This window comes from Schistocerca serialis, chromosome 10 (genome assembly GCF_023864345.2).
Source record: "Schistocerca serialis cubense isolate TAMUIC-IGC-003099 chromosome 10, iqSchSeri2.2, whole genome shotgun sequence".
Lineage (NCBI taxonomy): Eukaryota > Metazoa > Arthropoda > Insecta > Orthoptera > Acrididae > Schistocerca > Schistocerca serialis.
In genome coordinates this window covers 210,211,906-210,238,551 of record NC_064647.1, presented here as the reverse complement: position 1 = coordinate 210,238,551, position 26,646 = coordinate 210,211,906, and the positions used below count along the sequence as shown (strand labels likewise).

The 26,646-nt window shown below is 44.1% G+C and overlaps 1 protein-coding gene across 1 annotated transcript in view; it reads left to right on the top strand.

Moving 5' to 3' along the window:
* The window catches only part of LOC126424701 (protein qua-1), a 197,845-nt gene that overhangs the window by 52,533 nt on the left and 118,666 nt on the right, over positions 1-26,646 (top strand). The window contains exons 4-5 of the mRNA XM_050087426.1: positions 2,686-2,858; positions 5,232-5,412. Of these exons, the coding sequence (XP_049943383.1) occupies positions 2,686-2,858; positions 5,232-5,412 (354 nt within the window). The remainder of the gene's footprint in view (positions 1-2,685; positions 2,859-5,231; positions 5,413-26,646) is intronic.

The following is a 26,646-nucleotide window of genomic DNA, read 5'->3' as shown; positions in this document are numbered from 1 at the left end:
TACCGTCGGCTTCAAATTTATCCCGAATACGATAAATTTTTGTACGTGTTGGTAACCGAGTTCCGTATACATTACGCCATTGCCGTTGTACTTTCATCATGTTTTTTACTTCCAGTGCCACTTCAAAATGGCCTTGCGTTGCTCAAACGACAGTCTTACTACATTCATTTCTGCACTGTCATCTGCCTTAGAACGCGCGCCAAGATATGTTGGCAAAACAATGGACTACACTACCGCGCAAAATTGAAACGATATGTCATTTTGTTCCAAAGATATAAACTATCAAAGAGTGTCTACATTTTTCTAGACCCCACCGTATTTACACATTTAACCAAGAAAAAATGAGGTATTCTATGTCCATCTTTTTAACCGTTTAAATCGCTTTAAGCAGAAACTGATATTAACGGGTGTAAGGATACAGACTTACCATTCTATAGTGAAGTACTTTTTTATATACTTGATATCCGAAATACCTGTGAGCGTTTATGTTGCTGTTCCATGTCAGACATACGTGATGCTAACGTGGCAATGTATTTCTCTCAACAAGACATAACATACCAGCCTTACAGGAAAATAATCTGCTGTTTTTGGTACTAAATAGTAAATATATTTCGAACTACGAGTTGCAGTGTTGTAAATGATTTTCAAATTCCTGCAAAATTTCCACTGTAAGTGTACTATCACAATGTTAATTTAATAAATTGCTCATACTTCTGTGTTACAATTTGCACGAGCAGAATGGAGTGAGAGATAGTAAAATTCTTAGCTATTGCTAGGGAAGAAATTCCATCATAGCCGCAGTGGCTATTGATGCAGAAACCGAGAGAATGAAATAAATGGTTAGCAATAATATCCTCTTACTGTTTTATCAACAGCGTTTTCGCTATCCCTGTGAACATTTTGAAGTCACAGGTTCATCGAAGGGAATGGAGTAGAGTTGGGGGAAAACGATAGTGGTACTGGGGTACTTTCCAACACACACATTGCAATGTGACTTGAGGAGCATAGAATATACCGGATGATCAAGAAGTCAGTATAAATATGAAAAATTAATAAACCACGGAATAATGTAGATAGAGAGGTAAAAACTGACACACATGCTTGGAATGACATGGGGTTTTATTAGGACAAAAAAAGGTTCACAAATTGTCCGACAGATGGCGCTGGACAGCAAAACGTCAGTGACTGCGCTTAACAATCGTGTATAAAAGGAGCTGTAATGAGAGAGAGAATCAGATGCGCCAGCAGTCGCAGCATGTTGACGTTACCTGAGAAGGCGCTTTTGGTGAAGCTGTATTATCAGAATGGGGAATGTGCTAGTTCAGCGTTACGAACCTATCGCCATAGGAAGGGGATTCGAACGGGTAGAGGTCAGTTGACAAATGCAGCTGTGGCGAGAATGATTTCGAAGTTCGAAGCCACGGGTTGTTTAGACCCTGTAGTGGCCGACCGAGCACAAGGCGTAATGCTGGTGAGACAGTTCAGGAAGAAATTGAGACTGTAGCGGGTTCGTCTATGCACGGGGAAGTCAGCGCTCGTGCAGTCGCACGTCGCACCGGCATTCCATACACTACTGTTTGGTTGGCACTTAGGCGTACCCTCCGATGCTATCCGTCCAAAATCCATCGGCATGATGAGCTGTTACCTGGCGATTTAGTGAAGCGGAGGACATTTGCGGTGTGGGCGTTTCAAAAGATGGCGGAAGATGACGATTGGTTGAGTAAAGTGTTGTGGACCGACGAAGCTCATTTCACGCTCCAAGGGTCTGTCAACGCCCACAACTGCAGAATTTGGGCTACCGAAAATCCTAGAACTGTCGTGGAAACTCCATTGCACGACGAGAAAGTTACGGTATGGGCTGGTTTTACATCTACCGTTATCGGGCCTTTTTTCGTCGAGGAAATGCGCGACTCTGGTTTTGTAACTGCTACCGTGACGGGCGAGAGGTACGCCGATATGTTACAGAATCCCATCATCCCCAGCCTGGATGATAAACACCTGCTGGAACGTACGATGTTTATGCAAGATGGCGCTCCACCCCATATTGCTAGACGTGTGAAAGATGTCTTACGCGCGTCGTTTGGTGATGATCGTGTGCTCAGCCGCCACTTTCGTCATGCTTGGCCTCCCAGGTCCCCAGACATCAGTCCGTGCGATTATTGGCTTTGGGGTTACCTGAAGTCGCAAGTGTATCGTGATCGACCGACATCTCTAGGGATGCTGAAAGACAACATCCGACGCCAATGCCTCACCATAACCCCGGACATGCTTTACAGTGCTGTTCACAACATTATTCCTCGACTACAGCTATTGTTGAGGAATGACGGTGGACATATTGAGCATTTCCTGTAAAGAACATCATCTTTGCTTTGTCTTACTTTGTTATGCTAATTATTGCTATTCTGATCAGATGAAGCGCCATCTGTCGGACATTTTTTGAACTTTAGTATTTTTTTGGTTCTAATAAAACCCCATGTCATTCCAAGCATGAGTGTCAATTTGTACCTCTCTATCTACATTATTCCGCGATTTATTAAGTTTTCAAATTCATACTGATATTTTGATCACCTGGTAGAAGGAAACGTAGACTAGCATTACACCAGCCTTCGGACTGAAGATCACAACAATAACAGCAACGACAGTGTGTGTTGACCCAAGTCGTCGCGTGGTGTGTTTGTGTTGCAGGCCGCGGAGGCGAGGGTGCGCTCTCGGAGGTGGAGCCTAGAGCGGCGGCCGTGGGGTGGCGCGGCTGGGGGCCGTCCGCCCCCGGGCCCACGCAGTGCAGCAAGCTGCGCGTCTACCGGCCCCACCCACCGCCCCCAGCGCCGGCGCCAGGAACCCCGCCAACCCTCCAACATGTAACGTATCTAAACTTAGTATACCTCTTCGCACAATCATGCTACGCACTCCATCATATATGAAAGTTCTTCACCGATTCCTTTCATTTACAACCTAGAGAAATGCTTGACCAATTCGCTTCACATTACTCTAATAAACTTTTGACAGATGTAATCTTTATGATTTAATATATTAATTTGGATACGTTGTTGGCAAAAGTCTAGAAAATTTCTTGACCAGTTTACTTCACATTTTCCATCATACTCTAAGAAACACTCAGACAGACTTAGGCTACAGGTATTTTAAACAACAATTTATAGGTTTTCTGTTAAAAGCGACTGTGAGAAAGAAAATGCTGTGCTGTGCTCTCCTGTGAAACTGTCCCGTTTTGTTTTCTTTCCCACAGTCTAATTCAAATAGGATACCAGAGTATTTAAACCATAAAGAAATTGTTTCTCTTGAGTATAGTCTTTTTCATTACACATAAGTTGAAAAAAAAATTGTGTATGTAACAATGTGTTGCTTCATTTTCTTTCTCAAAGTCGGTTTTGATAGAAAAGTTGCATTTAAGACTTATTGGCTGATGATTACAATACTATTACATAATCTGAATTTTCAATAACAATAAACAGTGCTAAAGACCAGAGAGGAGGTGGAGGAGGGGTGGAGGAATTGGATATTGAGAGAGGGAAGGATGTAATGGACAGAGAAAGGGGAAGGAGTAGATGGAGAGAGAGGGGGGATGAAGGTGATGGTCAGACAGAGGGGGAAGAGGTGACAGTTAGAGAGGGGGGGGGGGGGAGTGATCGACAGAGATTGGGGGAAGGACACGTGGAAGGCAGGATAGGATGGGCAGAGAGAGGGGAATGAGGAGACCGGGATGTATATCCAATTCCTATACACATTTAGCACATGTGAAGCACTGCCAAATTCGGTAATATAAATGTATTTATGTGTGTATGTATGTTCAACATCTCCTCCTCAACAAGAATTTGGTAAACACACTGTTGTGTACGTAGTTCCGCAGCGTGTACACAACTTTCCCACTAGAGCGCGCCCCGCTAAGCACAGCAGCGCAGGCGCAGCACTCGCTCGTCCCTCTCCGCTCTACGAGATGGCGCTGCCATAGAGACGGACCAAATTCTGCTTCCGCCGATCCGCCTATTAATATGTAACGCAGCCAATGAGATTGCTGCTAATGTAGAACCTTTTCTCCTCGCAGATCACACTTGCGCAGCGATACCTGAACGCACGAGGTATTATAACGAGAGTACAGACCTCTGATTAGTCAGTCTGCATTTGTCTGCACCGGTCTGTACCAGTCTATAGTCAAATTTCAGTCTGCGCCTAATAAGATTACCATATTCCTGTACATAGCCATGAAGATAAATGTATAGACACATTTGTCAAGTATCAGAGATATATGTGAGAATAAGATTAACGTACCAATACCAAAGGAACTTCAGATTGTGAATTGTAAATAGCATCCAGAACAAAGTTAAGTAATTTTTAGGCTTGTTATTATTTTAATAAATGTGTGTGAAAATTAATCAAGTTCTGTTTAAAGTTGGTCACCGTCAATCTGCTACTCTAAGCGTGCAAGTGGCATTTCTATCGTCTGACCTAACGGCAGAAGATAAACACGCCACGATAAGACCACGTGACATATTGCTGACACTCGCCTACTTCGTTAGTGCGACAAGTCAAATAATCTGATGGTTTGTGTGCTGAAGGTCTTACAGTACGCACACCACACACACTACTTATTGTTTGGAAAGAAATGCTTTGGAGATAAGTCCACCTACTTCTCATAGGGGTAGTCTGGGGGCGAAAAAGGTTTGGTAACTCCTGACATCTAGGCTGCCTTCTATGACCAATATTTTGTGCATGTAGTCGGAGTGTGTTACAGAGGTGCATGTGAGGGTGAACAGAGAGGGGATGGATAGTGAGAGGGAAGAAGATTAACAGAGAAAGGGGAGGGGAGATGGGTGGAGAGACAGGGAGGAGGAGATGGACAGAGAGAAGGGGGATGAGGAGGAGACGGACAGAAAGAGGTGGGAAGAGGATGTGAACAGAAAGGGGTAGGAGGAGATGTGTGTAACATGTGTGCTATACGCTATGTGGGCAATGCTGTGGGCAAATCTCATCCTAAGTATTTGGACACCCGTATGTAATGCGAAATTGGCCACCTTATTTCATCAGAGCCAGACCTGCTAACGTTGTGTACCAGCAGTGAAGTATAGGAGAAGTGGTGTTAGAGTGTGTGTGTGTGTGTGTGTGTGTGTGTGTGTGTGTGTGTGTGTGGGGTCCCATTATTATAATCAGAAAAATGCTAAATGTGAAGAGATATCAAGACATTAGTTTGAGCCACAGTGCCCATGTGTGTCCACCAGGCGCCGCAGCCGCTGTCGGCGATCCAGCTGGCACTGTGCTGGGACCTGCGGCCGGACTCGCCGGCTCTCGAACCCAGGCCCCCCACGCACATCGACGGCTCCAACGGCAGCGCCGCGCCCGCCGTGTTCGCGCTGGTGCCGCCCGTGAGGCCTGCCTGGGAGGACACCGAGAAGACGGCAGGTAACGGCAGGAGCGGTGCGCAGGAGCGCCCGGCCTCTGGAAGGCCCCTCCACGTGGACGGCACGTGGCGCGACGCCCGAGTCCTGGGCTGTCGGGAGCCGGGGTGCCCACTGGCAGAGCACCTGCACGGCAGCCGCCAGTGGCTGTGGGAGAGGGGCAGACCTTTTGACCTCTAGGGCACACCTACCTACACATCACACTGCTTCCACTAGTCAGCACGTTCGCCTTCAGTTGGAGTAGAGCTCTGTTCAAGGGTACATCAAGCATTAACTCAGTAGTCTCTCAGAACATTTGTCCACCACTAGTGAGGAATAAATGTGACCAGTTGACCCATTCAATAGGCTGCACCTAAGCTGATTTGCCCCTGATACAATATTGTGCAGTAAGGGTTCGTCACTACAACACAGCTGTGGTTAAGGCATACAAGTAGATCTCCAGTAGGTGTCTAGGGCACAGTTTTCTTAACATCGCGTCCAGTAGTTTGCAAGTCTCCCTACAGCTGGCGTACAACTTTGTACAGGTATACGTCAATCATTAGTTGGAATTTTCTCACAGAAGATATGCTTAAATTTACTATTAAAAACAGTCTTGATCACGATTTATTTATCAAGTTGACCGGTTTCGACCACTGCTGTGGTCATCTTGGAGAATCACAGAAAGAGTTTCCTACTCAATGGTGACCACAGCAGTGCTTGAAACCGGTCACCTTGATCAATAAATCGTGATCAAGACTGTTTTTAATAGTAAATATTTTTAATATTAAATACAAGGTGCATTCAAGTTCCAAGGCCTCCGATTTTTTTTCGCTGGACTGAAAAGAAATAGAAACATGCGCATTGTTTTAAAATGAGGCCGCATTCATTGTCAATACATCCCAGAGATGGCAGCACCGTACGGCAGATGGAATTTTACCACCAGCGGCGAGAATGAGAATTGTTTTAAATACTTAAAACGCCGACGTTTTCCTTACTTGAACAGCGTGCAATCATTCGTTTTCTGAATTTGCGTGGTGTGAAACCAATTGAAATTCATCGACAGTTGAAGGAGACATGTGGTGATGGAGTTAGGGATGTGTCGAAAGTGCGTTCGTGGGTGCGACAGTTTAATGAAGGCAGAACATCGTGTGACAACAAACCGAAACAACCTCAGGCTCGCACAAGCCGGTCTGACGACATGATCGAGAAAGTGGAGAGAATTGTTTTGGGGGATCGCCGAATGACCGTTGACCAGATCGCCTCCAGAGTCGGCATTTCTGTGGGTTCTGTGCACACAATCCTGCATGACGACCTGAAAATGCGAAAAGTGTCATCCAGGTGGGTGCCACGAATGCTGACGGACGACCACACGGCTGCCCGTGTGGTATGTTGCCGAGCAATGTTGACGTGCAACGACAGCACGAATGGGACTTTCTTTTCGTCGGTTGTGACACTGGATGAGATGTGGATGCCATTTTTCAATCCAGAAACAAAGCGCCAGTCAGCTCAATGGAAGCACACAGATTCACCGCCACCATGGTGTCGATGTTCTAGGACAGCGAGGGCGTAATCCTTACCCATTGCGTTCCAAAGGGCACTATGGTAACAGGTGCATCCTACGAAAATGTTTTGAAGAACAAATTCCTTCCTGCACTGCAACAAAAACGTCCGGGAAGGGCTGCGCGTATGCTGTTTCACCAAGACAACGCACCCGCACATCGAGCTAACGTTACGCAACAGTTTCTTCGTGATAACAACTTTGAAGTGATTCCTCATGCTCCCTACTCTCCTGACCTGGCTACTAGAGACTTTTGGCTTTTTCCAACAATGAAAGACACTCTCCGTGGCCGCACATTCACCAGCCGTGCTGCTATTGCCTCAGCGATTTTCCAGTGGTCAAAACAGACTCCTAAAGAAGCCTTCGCCGCTGCCATGGAATCATGGCGTCAGCGTTGTGAAAAATGTGTACGTCTGCAGGGCGATTACGTCGAGAAGTAACGCGTCTCATCGATTTCGGGTGAGTAGTTAATTAGAAAAAAAATCGGAGGCCTTAGAACTTGAATGCACCTCGTATTTGTAACACATTGATCACTGCCACTACCATAATGTATTCAAAAGATATGCTTAGCTTTAGTGAGCAATAAATATGACCAATCGAGCCATTGAATAGGCAGCGCCTATGCTAATTTACCCCTGAAATGATGTTGTGTAATATGGGTCATCTCTACACGACAGAAGCGGTTGCGGAAGAGATGTGTATCACCTCTAGGCCTCTATGGCACAGTTCTCTAGAGGCTGTAAGGAAGTCCCACTTTCACTTGGTGCACAGCTCTGTACAGAGCGATGTCAATCATTTGCTGCACTTTTCTCTCGGAAAATTTGCACAGCTTTAGTGAGGAATGAATGTGGCCAGCTGATGTGCAATACACTACTCAATAGCTACTGGATATGCTGATTACCCTTGAGACAATGTTCCAGAATGTCTTCTACCTCCACAGAAGAGATAAGTGTTTATGGCAAGAGGGGGAGGGGGTTCGACCTGCTGTTTCACTTTGGTTGCTATACAACTTTTTATCTACATCTACCACATACTGCGCAAATCACCTAACGGCATGTGGCGGAGAATACTTCTGCCACCTCTCCTGTTCCACTCGCGAACGGCGCATGGGTAGAATGATTGTCGATAAGCCTCTGTATTGACTCTAATTTCTCGAATTTACTCATCGTGGTCTTTACGCGAGAGGTATGTGGGAGGAAGTAATATATTTTTCTATTCTTCCCGGAGATGCTCACTCGAACTTTTAATGGTACACCTCTCCGTGGTTCACAACGCCTCTCCTTTAACGTATGCCACTGGAGTTTGTTGAGATATCTGATACGCTCTCGCAGCAACTAAACGATCCTGTGAGGAAACACGTCACTGTTGAATAAAAATGGCTCTAAGCACTATGGGGCTTAACATCTGAGGTCATCAGTCCCCTAGACTTAGAACTACTTAAACCTAAATAACCTAAGGACATCACACACATCCGTACCCGAGGCAGGATTCGAACCTGCGACAGTAGCAGCAGCTCGGTTCCAGACTGAAGCGCCTAGAACCGCTCGGTCACAGCGGCCTGCTATTCGTTGGATAATACTCAAGGATCGGTCGAACAAGCGCCTTATAAGCCACTTCCTTCGTGGATGAGATACATTTCCGTAACATTCTTCCTATGAATCTGAGCGTGGCATTTGTTTTTTCTAGTATTTGTTTTATGTTGTCATGCCACATAAGGTCGCTCTGGATAGTTACTCCCAGATATTTTACGGTAGATACTGTTTCCAGCGGTTTGTCATCAATACTGTAACTGTACAGTAGAGGATTTCTTTTCCTATGTGTGCACAACATGTTATATTTATTTACGTCCAGGGTCAACTGCCAGAGTCTGCACCATTCATCAACCGTCTGCAAATCGATGTTGCCGTCTGGCGTTCCTGCGTTTTTACAGACAATTGCATCATCTGCGAAGAGTCGTAAAGAGATACCGATGTTCTGTAACACATCAATAACATACACTGTAAACAGTAACAGTCCTATCAAAATTCCTTGGGTTACTCTGCAAATTACATATACATCCGTCGATTTTATCCCGTTGACAGCGACGTCGATTTGCACAGGTTTAATAAACAGGCTTATAAGGTACTTTTTAAAAATCCTGAATGTTTGGTGGTCCTGTCCCCAAGTTTCGTTCCATTCCATTTAATAATGAGCTGTGTGGAATTTGGAGACAGCAGGATAAGGGGAAAGGATGCTTCTGGACCTTGAAACCGTAACCTTAAGAAGAAAAAGAAAGTCAACAACTTCGCTAAATAACAGTTCTGCATAACAAATATATTCACTCATTCCCTAATGTGGACATGTTCTTTACTTCATTCTCCTTAACGGGATGCGTTCTTGTGCTACAGGCCGCAATGAATGGGTGATGAGTTACATCAGTGAACCCAAGGCAGGTGGAAACATGTCAGGGAGCCGTGCCATTCCTTCATATGACCCAATGTACTCCATTTGTCTTCCACTTTCGAAGAAAGATAGCAGTCGTGAGAAATACAATGAGAAAATTATACGCTCGGGTGTTACCAGCATGAAATAACAGAAAGCAAACTGTTATCATTGTTGACTGTCTGTCTCTCTCTCTCTCTCTCTCTCTCTTTTACAATTTGCAGGCATGTAAACTGACTCTACCTTGCTCGTATTACGGAAATGAAATGACTCACGCAAGTAATTTTGAGAAAAAAGATACACAGGTCCAGTTTACCCAGTCTTGAAAATATTTCGGAAGACTTGGTCTGGAATCTATGATCATAAATTTCAAAATGACGTTCAGCTCAGAATGGTTTTTGTTTGAGATATTTTAAGAGGACGGCACCAAAGGGAAGATGACGGACAATTTTTAGCATTAAGTGCGATCTTTCATTACGAGACAACATCTCATGTAATATGTTACCGTGCTTGATGGGCTAACAACGTCGAAAGTGGAGAGCAGTACCAGTTTATTGCTTGAAAATATTTTTATGTCCCTTGATGAGTTTTAGATATCACCATAAGGAGGAGTTGCAGTTTGTGTTTTTCGAATTCTTCTCGTCTCTGTGCATGTCAAGGGTGGCTTCATGGTCTTTCTACAGGCAAATGACCCTATTTAGACTGCAGCATTCCTTCAAAATTTCACAAATGTCAGGGTGTCAATCACGCGGTTTCTCGTGTAATGGCTCTGAGCACTATGCGACTTAACTTCTGAGGTCATCAGTCGCCTAGAACTTAGAACTAATTAAACCTAACTAACCTAAGGACATCACACACATCCATGCCCGAGGCAGGATTCGAACCTGCGACCGTAGCGGTCATGCGGTTCCAGACTGAAGCACCTTTAACCTCACGGCCACACCGGCCGGCTCTCTCGTGTAGCTTTATAGCAACAAATATCTTTTATTGTTTCTGTCTCTAAAGTCTATCATCTTAGCATTCTTGGTTCAAATGGCTCTGAGCACTATAGAACTAAACATCTGTGGTCATCAGTCCCCTAGAACTTAGAACTAATTAAACCTAACTAACCTAAGGACATCACACACATCCATGCCCGAGGCAGGATTCGAACCTGCGACCGTAGCAGTCGCGCGGTTCCGGACTGAGCGCCTAGAACCGCTAGACCACCGCGGCCGGCTTAGCATTCTTGAATCCTGCTAGTTTACAGTCGTGTGATTCAAGATGGAGGTGGGGAAATTGGGTCCTGTATGTGACATACGTTAATTGTTCACAATCCAAAATAATGAATTACGAATTAAATGACAATTAAATAAAACAATTATAATTAATTGTTTTATTCTGTTAAGGAAAGCATCTGTCAAGCAGTGATGATATTATTCTAGTAAAATTTTGGTACATCTGAGAGAATGGTCTAGGGTAAGATTCTAATAATCGTGTAAATGAAACAATAGAGAACACGAGAAAAACATGACAAAATGTAACATAGCAACATATTGTAACTACCATGTAACACGTTCATTAAATGTATAAAAAGAAACATGTATTATAGGCCACTGAAAATGCTTCACAGATAAAAGAAGCGAAACGCGTATAGCAATAAACAAACTGTCTTCTGGAAACATCCCCAGGCTGTGGCTAAACCATGTCTCCGCAATATCCTTTCTTTCATGAGTGCTAGTTCTGCAAGGTTCGCAGGAAAGCTTCTGTTAAGTTTGGGAGGTAGGAGACGAGGTTCTGGCAGAAGTAAGGCTGTGAGGACGGGGCGTGAGTCGTGCTTGGGTAGCTCAGTTGGTAGAGCATTTGCCCGCGAAAGGCAAAGGTCCCGAGTTCGACTCTCGGTCCGGCACACAGTTTTAATCTGCCAGGAAGTTTCACATCAGCGCACACTCCGCTGCAGAGTGAGAATCTCATCCTGTCTTCAATTAGTTGTATAGGCGTAACATACCTCCACGAAACAATCGCAATCATGATGTTTTACCATGATTGTCGTGACGTTAGTAGAAAAGACAGATAGTACTTCAGAAGGGTATTCGATGAACCTGTGGTCGGAGTTGAAAGCAAGCTGACCACTGAATCTGGATGCAAGTCTCCAAAGTGAAGTTTGATGTTATGAAATTCTATTAAGTGGCTGTAATCAACCTACACGTCATCTTGTGGTTGTGGCTCGATTTCACTGTAGTAAATGGTAGGGAGAGGTTAAAGCGGCTGTACAATCGGTCAGTGGTAGCATACTAACGACCCTTCCTAACGCCTAAGTGCAGATCAGCCCGAAATCAAAGTTCTTCAGTACCCATGCTGAGCAAGTGGACCCTGGGCGGAAAGAACACTCAGAGGGGACGCGATGGTGGCTGTCTAAGGAGAAATCTACAATGCTCCGCCCTCAGAAAAAGTCCTGAGAGGAAGTGATTTCGTTCCGAGTGTTCACTAAAAGCAAAACCCGTTTCGTAGGCTGGAGTGGCCCAGCGGTTCTAGGCGCTTCAGTCTGGAACCGCGCGACCGCTACGGTCGCATGTGCGAATCCTGCCTCGGGCATGGATGTGTGTGATGTCCTTGGGTTAGTTAGGTTTAAGTAGTTCTAAGTTTTAGGGACTGATGACCTCGGATGTTAAGTCCTGTAATGGGCTCAGAGCCATTTGAACCATTTGAAAACCCTTTTCCACATTTTAGCTTTTTACTCTACTCGGATTGGATGGGCTATGGACCTTCCAAGCGCCGACTGGTAAAAATGTTCCATAGAAAAGGCTACTCATCTTCCATGGACTATTCTTTCGGCTGTTTGCCAGCAACGTACATTCTACCCCTTAAACACTGGAAAACGACTAAAAGAGAATAAGGGCAACAGCAGAAGGGGGGAGACTGACGGAGCGTGTTTTGCAGTCAGGAGACCACCACATTCATTTTGATAGGACTTGAGTACTGGCAGCCACAAGCGGATACCATGAAAGGATGCACAGAGTGGCCATAAAGAGTTTCAGCAGCAAGGAGGAGGTCGTGAAATTGAATGACACCTGGATCCCTGTGCTGAAGAATATCTGTACCAGCCATCCACCATGGGGTGATAGCAACATCGGACGAGGGCGACCGACTATGGCCAGCTGCACTCGGCTATTCAATCCATGTGACGTCACGCTACGGTGCGGGAGCACAAGTGAACGGAATTTTGCTGCATTCAGTAGCGAGCCGGGGTGTGGACAGTCAAAGACGCTTCGATCCCCTCGAAAACGTCATCCGCAGATGTTGACGAAACGTTGGGTTTTAATGTGAAATTCATTCGGCAGGGATCTCCAAACTGTTAGTCCGCGGGCCACATTGACTCCTCAACGAAGTCATAAGGGCCAAGATCTAACTAGTGGGATTAAGGCACCCTAGCACTCCATAATTACCGTAATGTAAGGCTAAAGAAATGATGAAATCGCAAAAATCTAAGGTTGTGGGAATAGCTAGCACTGAAACGAATTGCGATTTTTATTTAATTACATAATTTTGATTGGTGGACTTACCTGACTGAAATTCTGGCGTATTTTATTCTGACGAATTTCACCGACAAAAAAGTATGTCACTGCAAATTCTTCACGAAAGCGTCCTGCAGAGTTAACGAAATCTCAAAATCATTGTTATTAACACTATTACTAGGCTGACCAGATGCTATCATTTGCTTAAAAAGGAGGACGAACAGCTCCAAAAAGGAGGACAATAAGAAAAAAAGAGGACACATCAAACGGGTCAGCTGCAGATGTGGATACCACCCGTCAGTTTTGGACAAGTCACGTGACTGCTGGGAATTACCGGTAAAACTAGTAGTTAATTGTTATTGATGGTCAGGTGGTGGTTAACTGAGCAATATAAAAAAACATTAAAAACATTGATTGTGGTGACGATGTGGCGTCAATTGTTTTGTTATGTCAACAACACGGAATTATTTACAAAGCGAAAAACGTAAGACCATTCACCTCCCTTCATTCGACGCACCGCTGCCAACATCTACAATTCAAACAGCAGCTGACGACAAGTAAACTGCACTTTAACCTTCCGAATACAAATAAATAGAATGACTATGAAACACTGAAATAAAACCATGACAGTTAATCTGTCGAGTTATTTCTTACCTTTATTGGCCACTGAGACGTACGTTCCAGATCCACATATCTTACATTACACTTCAAATTCATTTCTCCCTTTCTTGAAAGCCGGATATACGCAGGAAAGGACATCAGAAAATGTACACTTTCATTTAGGCACAGCCAAATATTTTACGTAACTCACTCGGTTAAAAATTACACTCACAAATCACACGTGCACTACAGGAAGCCAAGCCAATACAAAGCGAAGATACGAAACGAAAATTCTAAATAATCGATATTTGCGTTCCCTTATAGGTCGATCAACGATAACATCGATGATCCTGGTGCCACCTACTAACACCGCCTTCGTGCGTGTTTATCACGAAGGCTGTGTCAATAGTTAAAGTATTTAAGAAAAGAACAATAGAACGGGACGAATTGTAAATTTAACTGTATTACGCTCAACTTTGCGAAAAAGCCGGACACTGTAAATATCCGCCCGGACCCCGGACAAAGAGCTAAAAAGAAGGACATATCCGGATTAATCCGGACGGCTGATCACCTTAACTATTACTGCAAGACGTAACAGAGGTAGAGTATGTCAACGTATTGTTATTTCAAGCGGCGCAACAATAAGTTTAATTATGTAGTCTTGTAGCGAGTAGCAGAGCCAATGTCGTGGTGTATTGGTCGCGATAGGCCTCGAAACTCAATTGTTGGCAGTACAGGTACCACCTCAAATATTTGGCGGGCCGGATACCGGGGATGTCCGGCCAGCTAACGCGGGCCGGTTTAGGCCCGCGGGTCGTAGTTTGGAGACCCCTGGACTACGGCATTTACCCCAGTACCCTTGTTTCGCTTTTGTTGAAGATCATCTTTTAACGTCTTGTCAACAGAATATTCAGTCCATTCAATTGGTGTCCGAAGTCCTTTACCGTATCTGACACAATTAAAGTGTCATCGACACCCACACTCTACAAACCATTGAATTGCTTGGCAGAGAGTACTTCGTATTGTCCTACTTATTAATGCATCTTCCACTTTCATTCACATATGGAGGTCTGCCAGAGCGACTGGTGGTTAAACTCCCCAGTGCGTCTGTAATTACTCTAATCTTTTCTTCAAAGAAACCTGTGTTCGTGCTGACCTCTGTATACGTTCAGTATCTTGTGTTAATCCTATTTGGTACGAGTTCCATACACTCGAGCAGTTTTCTACGATGGGTCGCACAGATTGTAAGCAATCTCTTCTTTAGTTTGATTATATCTCCCTAGTACTCTATCACTGGACCGGAATCTACCACCTGCTTTACCAGTCACTAAGCTTATGTAGTCATTCCATTTCTTATACCCACAAATTGTTACAACTAGGTATTTGTACGTATTGATGAGTGTCATCTGGAAACCTTCTACGTATTATTTCTTTTGGTGTGATTAATCTCCATGGATAGTGCCTTGTAGACGTTCGACAGTATTTCATTGAGACCCTGTTATTCAACAATCCATTCAACTGTTTTGTGGTAAGGTCTTATGGGACCAAACTGCTTGGGTAATCGGTCCCTAATACTTAATCTAACTTAAACTAATTTTCGCTGTGGACGACACACACACCCATGCCCGAACCTCCGACGGGGGCAGCTGCACGGACCGTGACAAGACGCCCTAGACCGTGCGGCTCATTCAACTGTTTTACTGATGATATTTAATTAAAATGATCGAATAGTAATTTTCATTGGGCATTCATGAAACTTACTTTCGTTTAACAGCCATATTGGGTGCACACAAGAACTACAATGAAACTTCCTGGCAAATTAAAACTGTGCGCCGGACCGAGACTCGAACTCGGGATCTTCGCCTTTCGCGGGCAAGTGCTCTACCATCTGAGCAACCCAAGCACGACTCACGCCCCGTCCTCACAGCTTTACTTCCGCCAGTACCTCGTTTCCTACCTTCCAAACTTCACAGAAGCCCTCCTGCGAAACTCGCAGAACTAGCGCTAATGGAAGAGAGGATATTGCGGAGACATGGCTTAGCCACAGCCTGGGGGATGTTTCCAGTATGAGATTTGCAATCTGCAGCGGAGTGTGCGCTGATATGAAACTTCCTGGCAGAGTAAAACTGTGCGCCGGACCGAGACTCGAACTCGGGATCTTCGCCTTTCGCGGGCAAGTGCTCTACCATCTGAGCAACCCAAGCACGACTCACGCCCCGTCCTCACGGCTTTACTTCCGCCGGTACCTCGTCTCCCACTTTCCAAAATTCACACAAACTCTGGTGTGAAACTTTCAGAACTAGCACTCCTGGAAGAAAGGATATTGCGGAGACATGGATTAGCCACAGCCTGGGGGATGTTTCCAGAATAAGATTTTCACTCTGCAGCGGAGTGTGCGCTGATATGAAAGGTCCCGAGTTCGAGTCTCAGACCGGCACACAGTTTTAATCTGCCAGGAAGTTTCATATCAGCGCACACTCCGCTGCAGAGTGAAAATCTCATTCAGGAAGAACTACCATATTTTATGCTTACAGTAGCACTACATATTTTCGACCTAGTTACGTTTTGAATATCTTTATGTCCCTGAGCGTCGTAGTTAGATTGCAACTTGCATGTCCGAGGATTAAATTGTGTAAGTTCGATATTCATCATGCGAATTCAATATCATCAATAAAACAGCTGAATGGATTGCGCAATAAAATGTTAACTGTTGTTTGTTATCCTTGAATTTTAATTCCCTGTCCAAATTTCTCGTTAGTTTCCCTTACTGCTTTATTGCTTGCCCAATGTACAGACTGAAAAAATGTACAGGGGAAAAACCAGTCTCCCAGGCCCCTGGAAATCAACTGACGTAGCTTCCAATTTAGGCAGCACGATGGCTCTTCAGTTCAATATAGGTGTGCATAACTACTGGTACAATCTAATATTTCTTAACGTCCTTCGGAACGCAAAATCGATACTACCCAATATTTTTTTTAAACCGGTTAGAAGCCTTACATTCCAAGCACATTTCAAAAATTTTTAAGCGTTTGAATGGGAGCAAATACCGATGTAAAAGAGGACATCCGGCAGCTAGAATCAGATTCTCAGAATGAGTGCTGGAGTGTTAACATGACCAGTCACAAGCACTGTTGGATTTACGACTCCCATGTAAAGTTAATGACTGTCTGCTTTGGTGAAAATTAATGACTGGTAACTGTTACTGGACTGAGAGTAAATGAACAGTATTATGGATTTCTCTTCACGATGTACGACACAAGAATGGTTGTGCGTTTCAACATCACTGCCGTAGTTCATCTACAGGAGGCACATGTACACCAGAACTGAAGCTGTCCGTGGCTTGCATTCCTGCGGCTTTTTGGACCTGTGACCTCAGCTTCCCGACCCACCAGAACTGATGCCTTGGAAGAACATCGTCGCAGGCCTTTTGGCGCAGTCGCATGCCTCACCATCACCGCTGAACATCTCCACCAACAGCTGGTCCACGGGTTCTGCAAACGCTGTCACAATCACCAGCTCTCGCTGTCACCACCAGACGTCACCTGCTTCTCATCGTAAGTCGTCATCACTCCACATACTCACTCAAGCCTCCTGCCAACATCCTTTAGTGCAACCATGGCATGCTACTAATCTAAACTAGCCGCTAACAGTAATGCATCAGCTCACCAACATCTATTCTCTTCGCAAGAAGTTACTCTTGCTCTCCTACGTTTACAAGTGCCCTTCCTGTGAGCAGCAGTATTGGCACCTCCAAATGCATGCATACAAGTTGCAGCACTATTATCACCCTGCATAAACACACCAGAGTCATCATCACCACCACCAACAACATATAGGCAATCTCCATAAAAGGCAACAATGAGTGCGTCACATTCTGTATCTACAATGGTAATATGGCACAACAACACTTTCAATCGATTCTTGATGCCATTCAACTGTCCAAACTCAATGCTACCCAACCTTCTCCAAGTTAACATACCAAGCCCTTCACCACAGTTGACAGGCACATGCTAGCAGTACCCATGAGACCTACACACAGCACCTGGAAACAGCTGCACCATCCTCAACTTCTTCAGTGAGATGCACCCAGCGAATGATCTGCCTGGTGCGAGGCTCTGGTCTCACGACTTAGTGACAATATCGACATGTGAACTTTTAAAAGTTCCTTGAACAGTTTTCACTGTCCAAACCCAATGCTATCCAATGTCCATCATGTGGGTTACCGTTTATCAACGAACCATCTGCTTCATCATTTCTCCCAGACATACCTGATCATCAGCCGGCATACTTTTCACATGCAATTAAAACCCAAAAATTCGGAACCACACAGTACTTTCCCTCCCATCGTACGAGATCCATTGACTCTTAGTACATCAGCATGACCATCGGCGGCAGGAACGGCCTGTACTGAAGCATGGTATTAGTGTGCCAGCTACTAATAACAGCAGTACCAACAATCTTACATAAGGTCTAGTCGGAGGAACATAGCCACCATGAAAAACGCCTAGATAGTCAACAGAACCAACGCAACTGCTGCATCATCTTCACCATCCAGAATGACAACAATGACAACTGTAGAACAAATGACAGTTGTAGTACTGTCTGAGACGTTACTAATACTTTAATAAGAAATGATCACTACACCAACCATAAAGCACAGTAATGGGGATCCGATAACGCCTGCAGGTAATTAGCTACATTCTATACGAAACTGTTCCAAAGTGGTATAAGTTTTTTTCGCTTCCCTGAAGGAGGAGGAAGACTAGTGATGGAGCCACCCTTCCATTGAATCACGCATGGCTTTATCGCAGGTCATGCACTGATCTTTCATGGCATTCTTTAGAGGCCAAACCCGTGAAAACTGAATGGTGGTGTTCTTGTTGTTCCTGCTTTTATTGTTGTGGTTGCTGTTGTTGTGGTGGTCTTGAATCGGAACACTGGTTTGATTCAGATCTTCTCGCTTCTCTATTCTGTGCAAGCCTCTTCATCTCCAAGTAACTACTGCAACCTACAGGAGGGACCAGAAGCCAAGATTGGAAAGTATTCAAGTAACTTAACATATAGTTCCGTGGTTATGTGGCTCTGGAAATGTATTCTAGGTTGAAAATTATGTTCCCAGCCCATTGTACCTTTGTAATTGTGTTGCTTTCTTTAGGGTTAGGGCGAATGCTACGGCATGTGATCGTGTTCTGTTTTGTTACCAAGCTAAAGGTACCCATACGATAATTTTTGGAGGTGGGCCTGGACCTGGGGGTATGGAGTATTCTTAACATTTTTGAAGACGAATGGCAACTTGTATGCAGCCATAAAAAGCTCCAGCTTTTAAATCACTTTCTTGAATGTAAAACTACACTATACTTTTTCCTTTCCCTGCCAGACAGAGGGGGACACACTTGTATACATACAAGCAGATTCTTAATACATGGGCTAATCTTCGGGAAATGGAAAGAAAAGCCTTTGCAACTGGGTCTGTGACACGCACCATGCAGTAGAAGGTTCAAGAAATATGACGACAGTGAAGTCACTGAATGCTTAAACGCATCATTGCTTCGTTCACCAGCAAGGAAGCGGTAGCGGAGATGAACTGGTTGGAGAAAGAAGATTAGCGTTCATTTCGACCTGGCAGCATCAGAAAGTAAGTGATCATGATATGAATACGCTGCGTGATTTGTACGAACAGTTACAGCTTTCACAACATCGGCGGCTCGCCAAAAGGTTATGATGATAGATGAATGTGCTGTGAATCTTGTCGCCTGGTATCGAAATGCTTATATCTGGGTGAAAGACAACCCTCAACAACATCTAACTCTGCGCCGAGAATGATGGTCGGTTTAAGAGAGAGTTTGAAATATGTAACCAGTTTGGAACGACGTTCCTTTATGTATTATTCCATTCATGCATGTCCTTTGTCTGTTAAATACAATTTCTGCTACAGCCAGGGAGTCGTTTCATGTTCCAGTTTGCCTTTCATATCGCTTCTTATTTCAATACAACATTAACCATTTCCGTTCGTGACTTCTGTCCCACCCTGTGCATCTATTTTAACTTGCTTACTGTAGTCAGCTCCTGGTCTCCCTCTACTATTCATATCCATCACACTTCCGTCGAACACTAAATTGATGACAGAGCCGTATTACTTGCGTTTTAGTGCCAGGAAACCAATTGCAATCTTTCAGCCTAGTATCAGGTCACATGCAGGGCTTCTTTTTTGTCCATCCACAGACCGTCGAGTTTGGATCTGTTGGCACAGTTTGGACAGGCCAGGAGGTGTTCCATATCTTGCACAGCACCACCATCGCATTTGTCATGGACGTTATCATGACCCCATCTGATCATGTTTGTTTTCACTGGGGCCACCCCTGTTCTGATGTGGTTCATGGTCGTCAAGTTTTCCAATGTGTTGAGGAGCCGCCAGGCGCTACAGGTGCTGGTGGACAGTCAGGTGGTGGTTCCTAGACGGCCATGTTTAAGAAACATTTATGAGATCTCAAGCATTCAGGCTCGCACTCAGTGCCGAAGAATGGACGTCGATCATCGATGTTGTCTGAGGCTCCCTGTGAATTCGTGAGGTGTTCTTCAGGAGTTGACTCGCAAGACCAGCAGCTCTGTAAGGCTTTGCTAGGGGGCGTGCGTTTCATACAACCTGTTGAGATTCGATACGTTTCATTAAGGCTTATGTGGGTTGAGTTGGTCCATACTGGACAGGCATATTCGGATGTAGAGAAGCATAGTGCTTGGGTTGTGGTTCTCAGGATATAGGCTTTGCTCCCCCATTTGCTGCTTACGAGTTTCTGCAAATATTATTTCTGGAGGTCACCTTCTGACATGTTTTCGCAGTGGTGTCTATATGTCAGGGGTATATCCAATGTCACACCTTAGATTGGTTTATCTGTATGTTCCAAAGTAGTGTGATTCCAGGGGAGATTGAGCTTTCGCTTTGCTTGCTGAGATCATAGGTGGAAAGCGTTTACTTGAGTCTTCAAAGGATTCGGTGTAAGGGAGTTATTTTGACAGTATTCTGGCATGGGTCTGAGGGCTTTCTTCAGCTTGTGCTCTGCCTCTTAGAAAGTCCTCCCCTGACCTGTGACTGCCAAGTCATCTACATATAGGAAACTCTTAGTATGATTAGGTGTTGGCTGGTCGTTAGTGTACAGGTTAAAAAAGTGAGGAGGGGAGAAGAAGGACGAAGGAAGAGTGGGTTTAACGTCCCGTCGACGTCCAGGTCATTAGAGACAGAGCACAAGCTCGGATTGTGGCAACAATGGGTAAGGAAATCGGCCATGCTCTTTCAAAGGAACCATCCTGGCATTTGACTGGAGCGATTTAGGGAAATCACGGAAAACCCAAATCAGGATGGCTAGACGCGGGTTTTGAACCGTCGTCCTCCCAAATACCAGTCCAGTGTGGTAACTGCAGCGCTACATCGCCTGAAGGCTAGAACACTTCCCTGGGCCAATCCATTTCTTTGGTTTCTCCATCGGCTCTTTTTCGATCGAGAACGACGTAAAATTGTCTATTTTGTAAGAGAGACTCAATGATCTTGTTGTCTATTTTGTAAGAGAGCCTCAATGATCTTGTTGTCTGTTTTGTAGTGATATGGGTCGACAGTTCTTCGGCGAGGCTGGTCCCTTCCCAGGCTTCAGCGGCGCCACTGTCCTTGCCTTTCTTTGGGGACCCTATAACATTCGATTCAATGGTCGAAGACCCACAGGATCCACACTTTTTCTCCTGGACAAAAATACTGGATCTGCTCTGTGCATATATCATCCATCTCAGCCGCATTGTGGTTCTTACCATCGGAAACCTATCTTCAAGAACCATACTGTAAGGTGGGTGACCCAAATCTCCAACAGGAAAGAATGCAGTGTCTCTTGACATACATTGGAAGTACCGTTAACTGAAACCACACCTTGTGAGAATGTAATTTGCCTGGCTGCTTGCTCTTAACGGCCATTAGAAAGTCGTATAAACTGTTCCAGTAATGATGAGCGTTGATATCTGTCATGAAGAGTATCCACTTCAACATCAATAACCGCTAAATAAACAAAATAAAGAATCGTTGAATATCGAAGAAACAGACTCAGTAAATCTGTCTACCCAAAAAGGATTACGGCCTTCTTTGGTCTCAGTGACAACAGATATCTCCATTCCTGACTCATTCACTTTGTTGCTGGTTGACATTTTGTTGCCATTAACTCTCTCGCGTTTTTCAGGTGTCGTATCACATACTCACCCTCTAGGATTTTTGCTCATTGGGGAAGTTTTAGGGAAGCCATTCACTACTCACATCATAATATCCAATTATTTATGCAGCACTGTGTGCTTAAATCCCAGGCTATTGTTCACAGCAGTTGACACTACAAGTACATTCAGAGTGCACACCTAGTAGCTTGACACGGCAGCTGTGCAGACAGCATGGAAGTGGGGGTGGTGGTGGGCGTCACTGTGAACGGCCACTGTGCAGTAGGGGAGGTGCAGTTTAACAGCTGAAATCTATGTAGAAATGCGTATCTTGCGTAACTTGTAAGCTACAGTTAGCTACTCTGCAAATGATCATATTATCAGGTCTATATCTAAATGCGCATCTACTTCTATACTATACAAACTGCTGTGATATGCATGGCAGAGGGTACATCCCATTGCACCAGTTATCAGGGTTTCCTCTTGTTCCATTCACATATGAAGGGCCTATTTGAATAATGGTACAAGTCCATTTTTGTTCATTTTAAGATAGAGTCCTAAAGTTAAATGAGCGCTGAAATATCTGCAGTTGAGGTACCTAAAATATTCAAGCATATGGTTTCTTGCTAGAGATGAACCTTTCTTTCTGTTTGTTTGGATCATTAATGTCACAAGCACTATAATCAGAAAAGTGGACGTAATGAACTTGTACCACTATTGAAATAAGACCTTCATATAGAGTGCAGGAAGAATGATTGTTTAAATGCCTCTGTGCATGCTGTAATTAATCTGATTTTGCCCTCACAATCCCTATCTTAATGATACATAAGGGGCTGTAATGCATTCCAAGAGTCATCATTTAAAACCGATTCTTGAAGCTTTGTAAACAGGCTTTCGCAGGATATTTTATATTCCATCTTGAAGAATCTGCCAGTGCAGTTTCTTCAGCATGGGTTAAAGAACCCTGTGATCATTCATGCTGATCTCCTCCATACTGCTGTTAGTCATATTTGGTGCAGGTCCCACGTAATTGAACAATATTCTAGAATGGGTCACACGAATCATTTGTAGGCGGACTGGTTTATTGGTGGAACACCAATAAACCCCTACTTTACCGATGACTGAGTCTATGTGATAACTCCATTTCATATCCCTGCAAAGCATTACACCAACGTATTTGTATAAGTTGGCTGACTCGCATCTGCAAATCACTGATACTGTAGTCATAGGATACTATATCTTTTCGTTTTGTGAAGTGCACAATTTAACATTTCTGAACATTTAAAGCAATCTGTCAATATTTGCACCACTTTAAAATTTAATCGAAATCTGATAGAATATTTATTCACCTTCTTTCAGACGGTACTTTATTACAGATAACTTCACATCTACAAAAAGTCTGAGGTTGCGAGGTCATTAATATACAGCATGATCAGCAAGAGTCCCAACGCAGTTCCCTGGGGTACACCTGAAGCTGTGTCAGTGAGATGAGTTAGTCGCCAAATATAGTGATTCAAAGTATATATTTTCTCGCTAGAGTACTGATAAAGAAATAGTCACATAAACAAAGGCGCAATGAAAACCAAACAACTCAGACCACACACTGTTAGAAAGAAACCTCATAAAACATGAAAGGGAGAAAACGTAATGTAGTGGACAAAATTGCTTGCTTCGATACTGACAATGTAAAATAAAGAACATGTGTCACCTGGGAATTATGTTTTATTCGCTGATATTACCTAAATATTACATCTCCTTTTGCTTGATATGTTTCCCCCAACTTCTTACTGTGGAATAGCTAGCTGTTCCTGCAACCCTCTGAAGCTCAGTCGTAAGTGAGATTTTTGCTTTCTCGTTTGCTTCTTCCCACTAAGTGCTCGGCAGCTGAGTCACTGATATGGCTTCCCCTCCGGAGCTATGGGTTGGATTCTCGCAGTGCTCAGAAGGATAATGCATTTCTGCGCTGTTGCCGCGTCATCGTGCGCGTGTTGTAGCTGGCATTTTCCCTTCACGTCCATGTGGAAAACTATTCCTCCATACTCTACTGGCTGCTATACTCTACTGGCTGCTATAAAAATAGACACAGTGTTTCAACACGAGTATTATCAACACGAGTATTACGTTTGAATCACACTTCTTCACACATGGCTTATACTCACCAATAAATTTCACTTCCCTTCACGCCTTTTCACAAAATTTTAAACATGATCATATGTACTTGCTTGGAAGTAATCTATGACACGCCTCTGTTGTTATTTATGACTATTGAACGCAGTGCAATTGCGTCTGGAAAATCGTATGTTCTGTAGCTATCTCATGTCACTAGCTGCTCTATGCTTCCACCTAGTGGCCAAATGATGCATTATGTATTCGTTTCTCTTTGACTTGAATAACTCTTACATGCTGAACACTTGGCTGATCCCATTTCACAATTCATGCACGTTTTGATTCCCCAGATCATCCAAATAAGCTACTGTCCTTCAGTATCCAAGCTTCAACCTCAGTGCTCTCAACCACACCACTAAAGAGGTGCGCATTAACCTTCCTGGCACGCACATTGTCAGCAGTATTGGTGGTCGTCAAACAGAGCTGCTTTTCCGCACTTTTAGATTGTCTGCTTCCCGTCCATAGGGACTTGTCTTTCAACGAAACCAATTCGATGAAGCACATTACTAACAACACTAAAATTATCAGCAGCTCCACCTAATCAGCATTAACAGGTTACACTCAACAACCGAGCTAGGTTAATAATTGGCTCCTTTTACCGACCTCCCGACTCAGCAGCATTAGTGGCAGAACAACTGAGAGAAAATTTGGAATACATTTCACATAAATTTTCTCAGCATGTTATAGTCTTAGGTGGAGATTTCAATTTACCAGATATAGACTGGGACACTCAGATGTTTAGGACGGGTGGGAGGGACAGAGCATCGAGTGACGTTATACTGAGTGCACTATCCGAAAATTACCTCGAGCAATTAAACAGAGAACCGACTCGTGGAGATAACATCTTGGACCTACTGATAACAAACAGACCCGAACTTTTCGACTCTTTACGTGCAGAACAGGGAATCAGTGATCATAAGGCCGTTGCAGCATCCCTGAATATGGAAGTTAATAGGAATATAAAAAAAGGAAGGAAGGTTTATCTGTTTAGCAAGAGTAATAGAAGGCAGATTTCAGACTACCTAACAGATCAAAACGAAAATTTCTGTTCCGACACTGACAATGTTGAGTGTTTATGGAAAAAGTTCAAGGCAATCGTAAAATGCGTTTTAGACAGGTACGTGCCGAGTAAAACTGTGAGGGACGGGAAAAACCCACCGTGGTACAACAACAAAGTTAGGAAACTACTGCGAAAGCAAAGAGAGCTTCACTCCAAGTTTAAACGCAGCCAAAACCTCTCAGACAAACAGAAGCTAAACGATGTCAAAGTTAGCGTAAGGAGGGCTATGCGTGAAGCGTTCAGTGAATTCGAAAGTAAAATTCTATGTACCGACTTGACAGAAAATCCTAGGAAGTTCTGGTCTTACGTTAAATCAGTAAGTGGCTCGAAACAGCATATCCAGACACTACGAGATGATGATGGCATTGAAACAGAGGATGACACGCGCAAAGCTGAAATACTAAACACCTTTTTCCAAAGCTGTTTCACAGAGGAAGACCGCACTGCAGTTCCTTCTCTAAATCCTCGCACAAACGAAAAAAATGGCTGACATCGAAATAAGTGTCCAAGGAATAGGAAAGCAACTGGAATCACTCAATAGAGGAAAGTCCACTGGACCTGACGGGATACCAATTCGATTCTACACAGAGTACGCGAAAGAACTTGCCCCCCTTCTAACAGCCGTGTCCTGCAAGTCTCTAGAGGAACGGAGGGTTCTAAATGATTGGAAAACAGCACAGGTAGTCCCAGTCTTCAAGAAGGGTCGTCGAGCAGATGCGCAAAACTATAGACCTATATCTATGACGTCGATCTGTTGTAGAATTTTAGAACATTTTTTTTGCTCGAGTATCATGTCGTTTTTGGAAACCCAGAATCTACTATGTAGGAATCAACATGGATTCCGGAAACAGCGATCGTGTGAGACCCAACTCGCTTTATTTGTTCATGAGACCCAGAAAATATTAGATACAGGCTCCCAGGTAGATGCTATTTTTCTTGACTTCCGGAAGGCGTTCCATACAGTTCCGCACTGTCGCCTGATAAACAAAGTAAGAGCCTACGGAATATCAGACCAGCTGTGTGGCTGGATTGAAGAGTTTTTAGCAAACAGAACACAGCATGTTGTTATCAATGGAGAGACGTCTACAGACGTTAAAGTAACCTCTGGCGTGCCACAGGGGAGTGTTATGGGACCATTGCTTTTCACAATATATATAAATGACCTAGTAGATAGTGTCGGAAGTTCCATGCGGCTTTTCGCGGATGATGCTGTAGTATACAGAGAAGTTGCAGCATTAGAAAATTGTAGCGGAATGCAGGAACTTCTGCAGCGGATAGGCACTTGCTGCAGGGACTGGCAACTGTCCCTTAACATAGACAAATGTAATGTATTGCGAATACATAGAAAGAAGGATCCTTTATTGTATGATTATATGGTAGCGGAACAAACACTGGTAGCAGTTACTTCTGTAAAATATCTGGGAGTATGCGTGCGGAACGATTTGAAGTGGAATGATCATATAAAATTAATTGTTGGTAAGGCGGGTACCAGGTTGAGATTCATTGGGAGAGTGCTTAGAAAATGTAGTCCATCAACAAAGGAGGTGGCTTACAAAACACTCGTTCGACCTATACTTGAGTATTGCTCATCAGTGTGGGATTCGTACCAGATCGGTTTGACGGAGGAGATAGAGAAGATCCAAAGAAGAGCGGCGCGTTTCGTCACAGGGTTATTTGGTAACCGTGACAGCGTTACGGAGATGTTTAATAAACTTAAGTGGCAGACTCTGCAAGAGAGGCGCTCTGCATCGCGGTGTAGATTGCTCCCCAGGTTTCGAG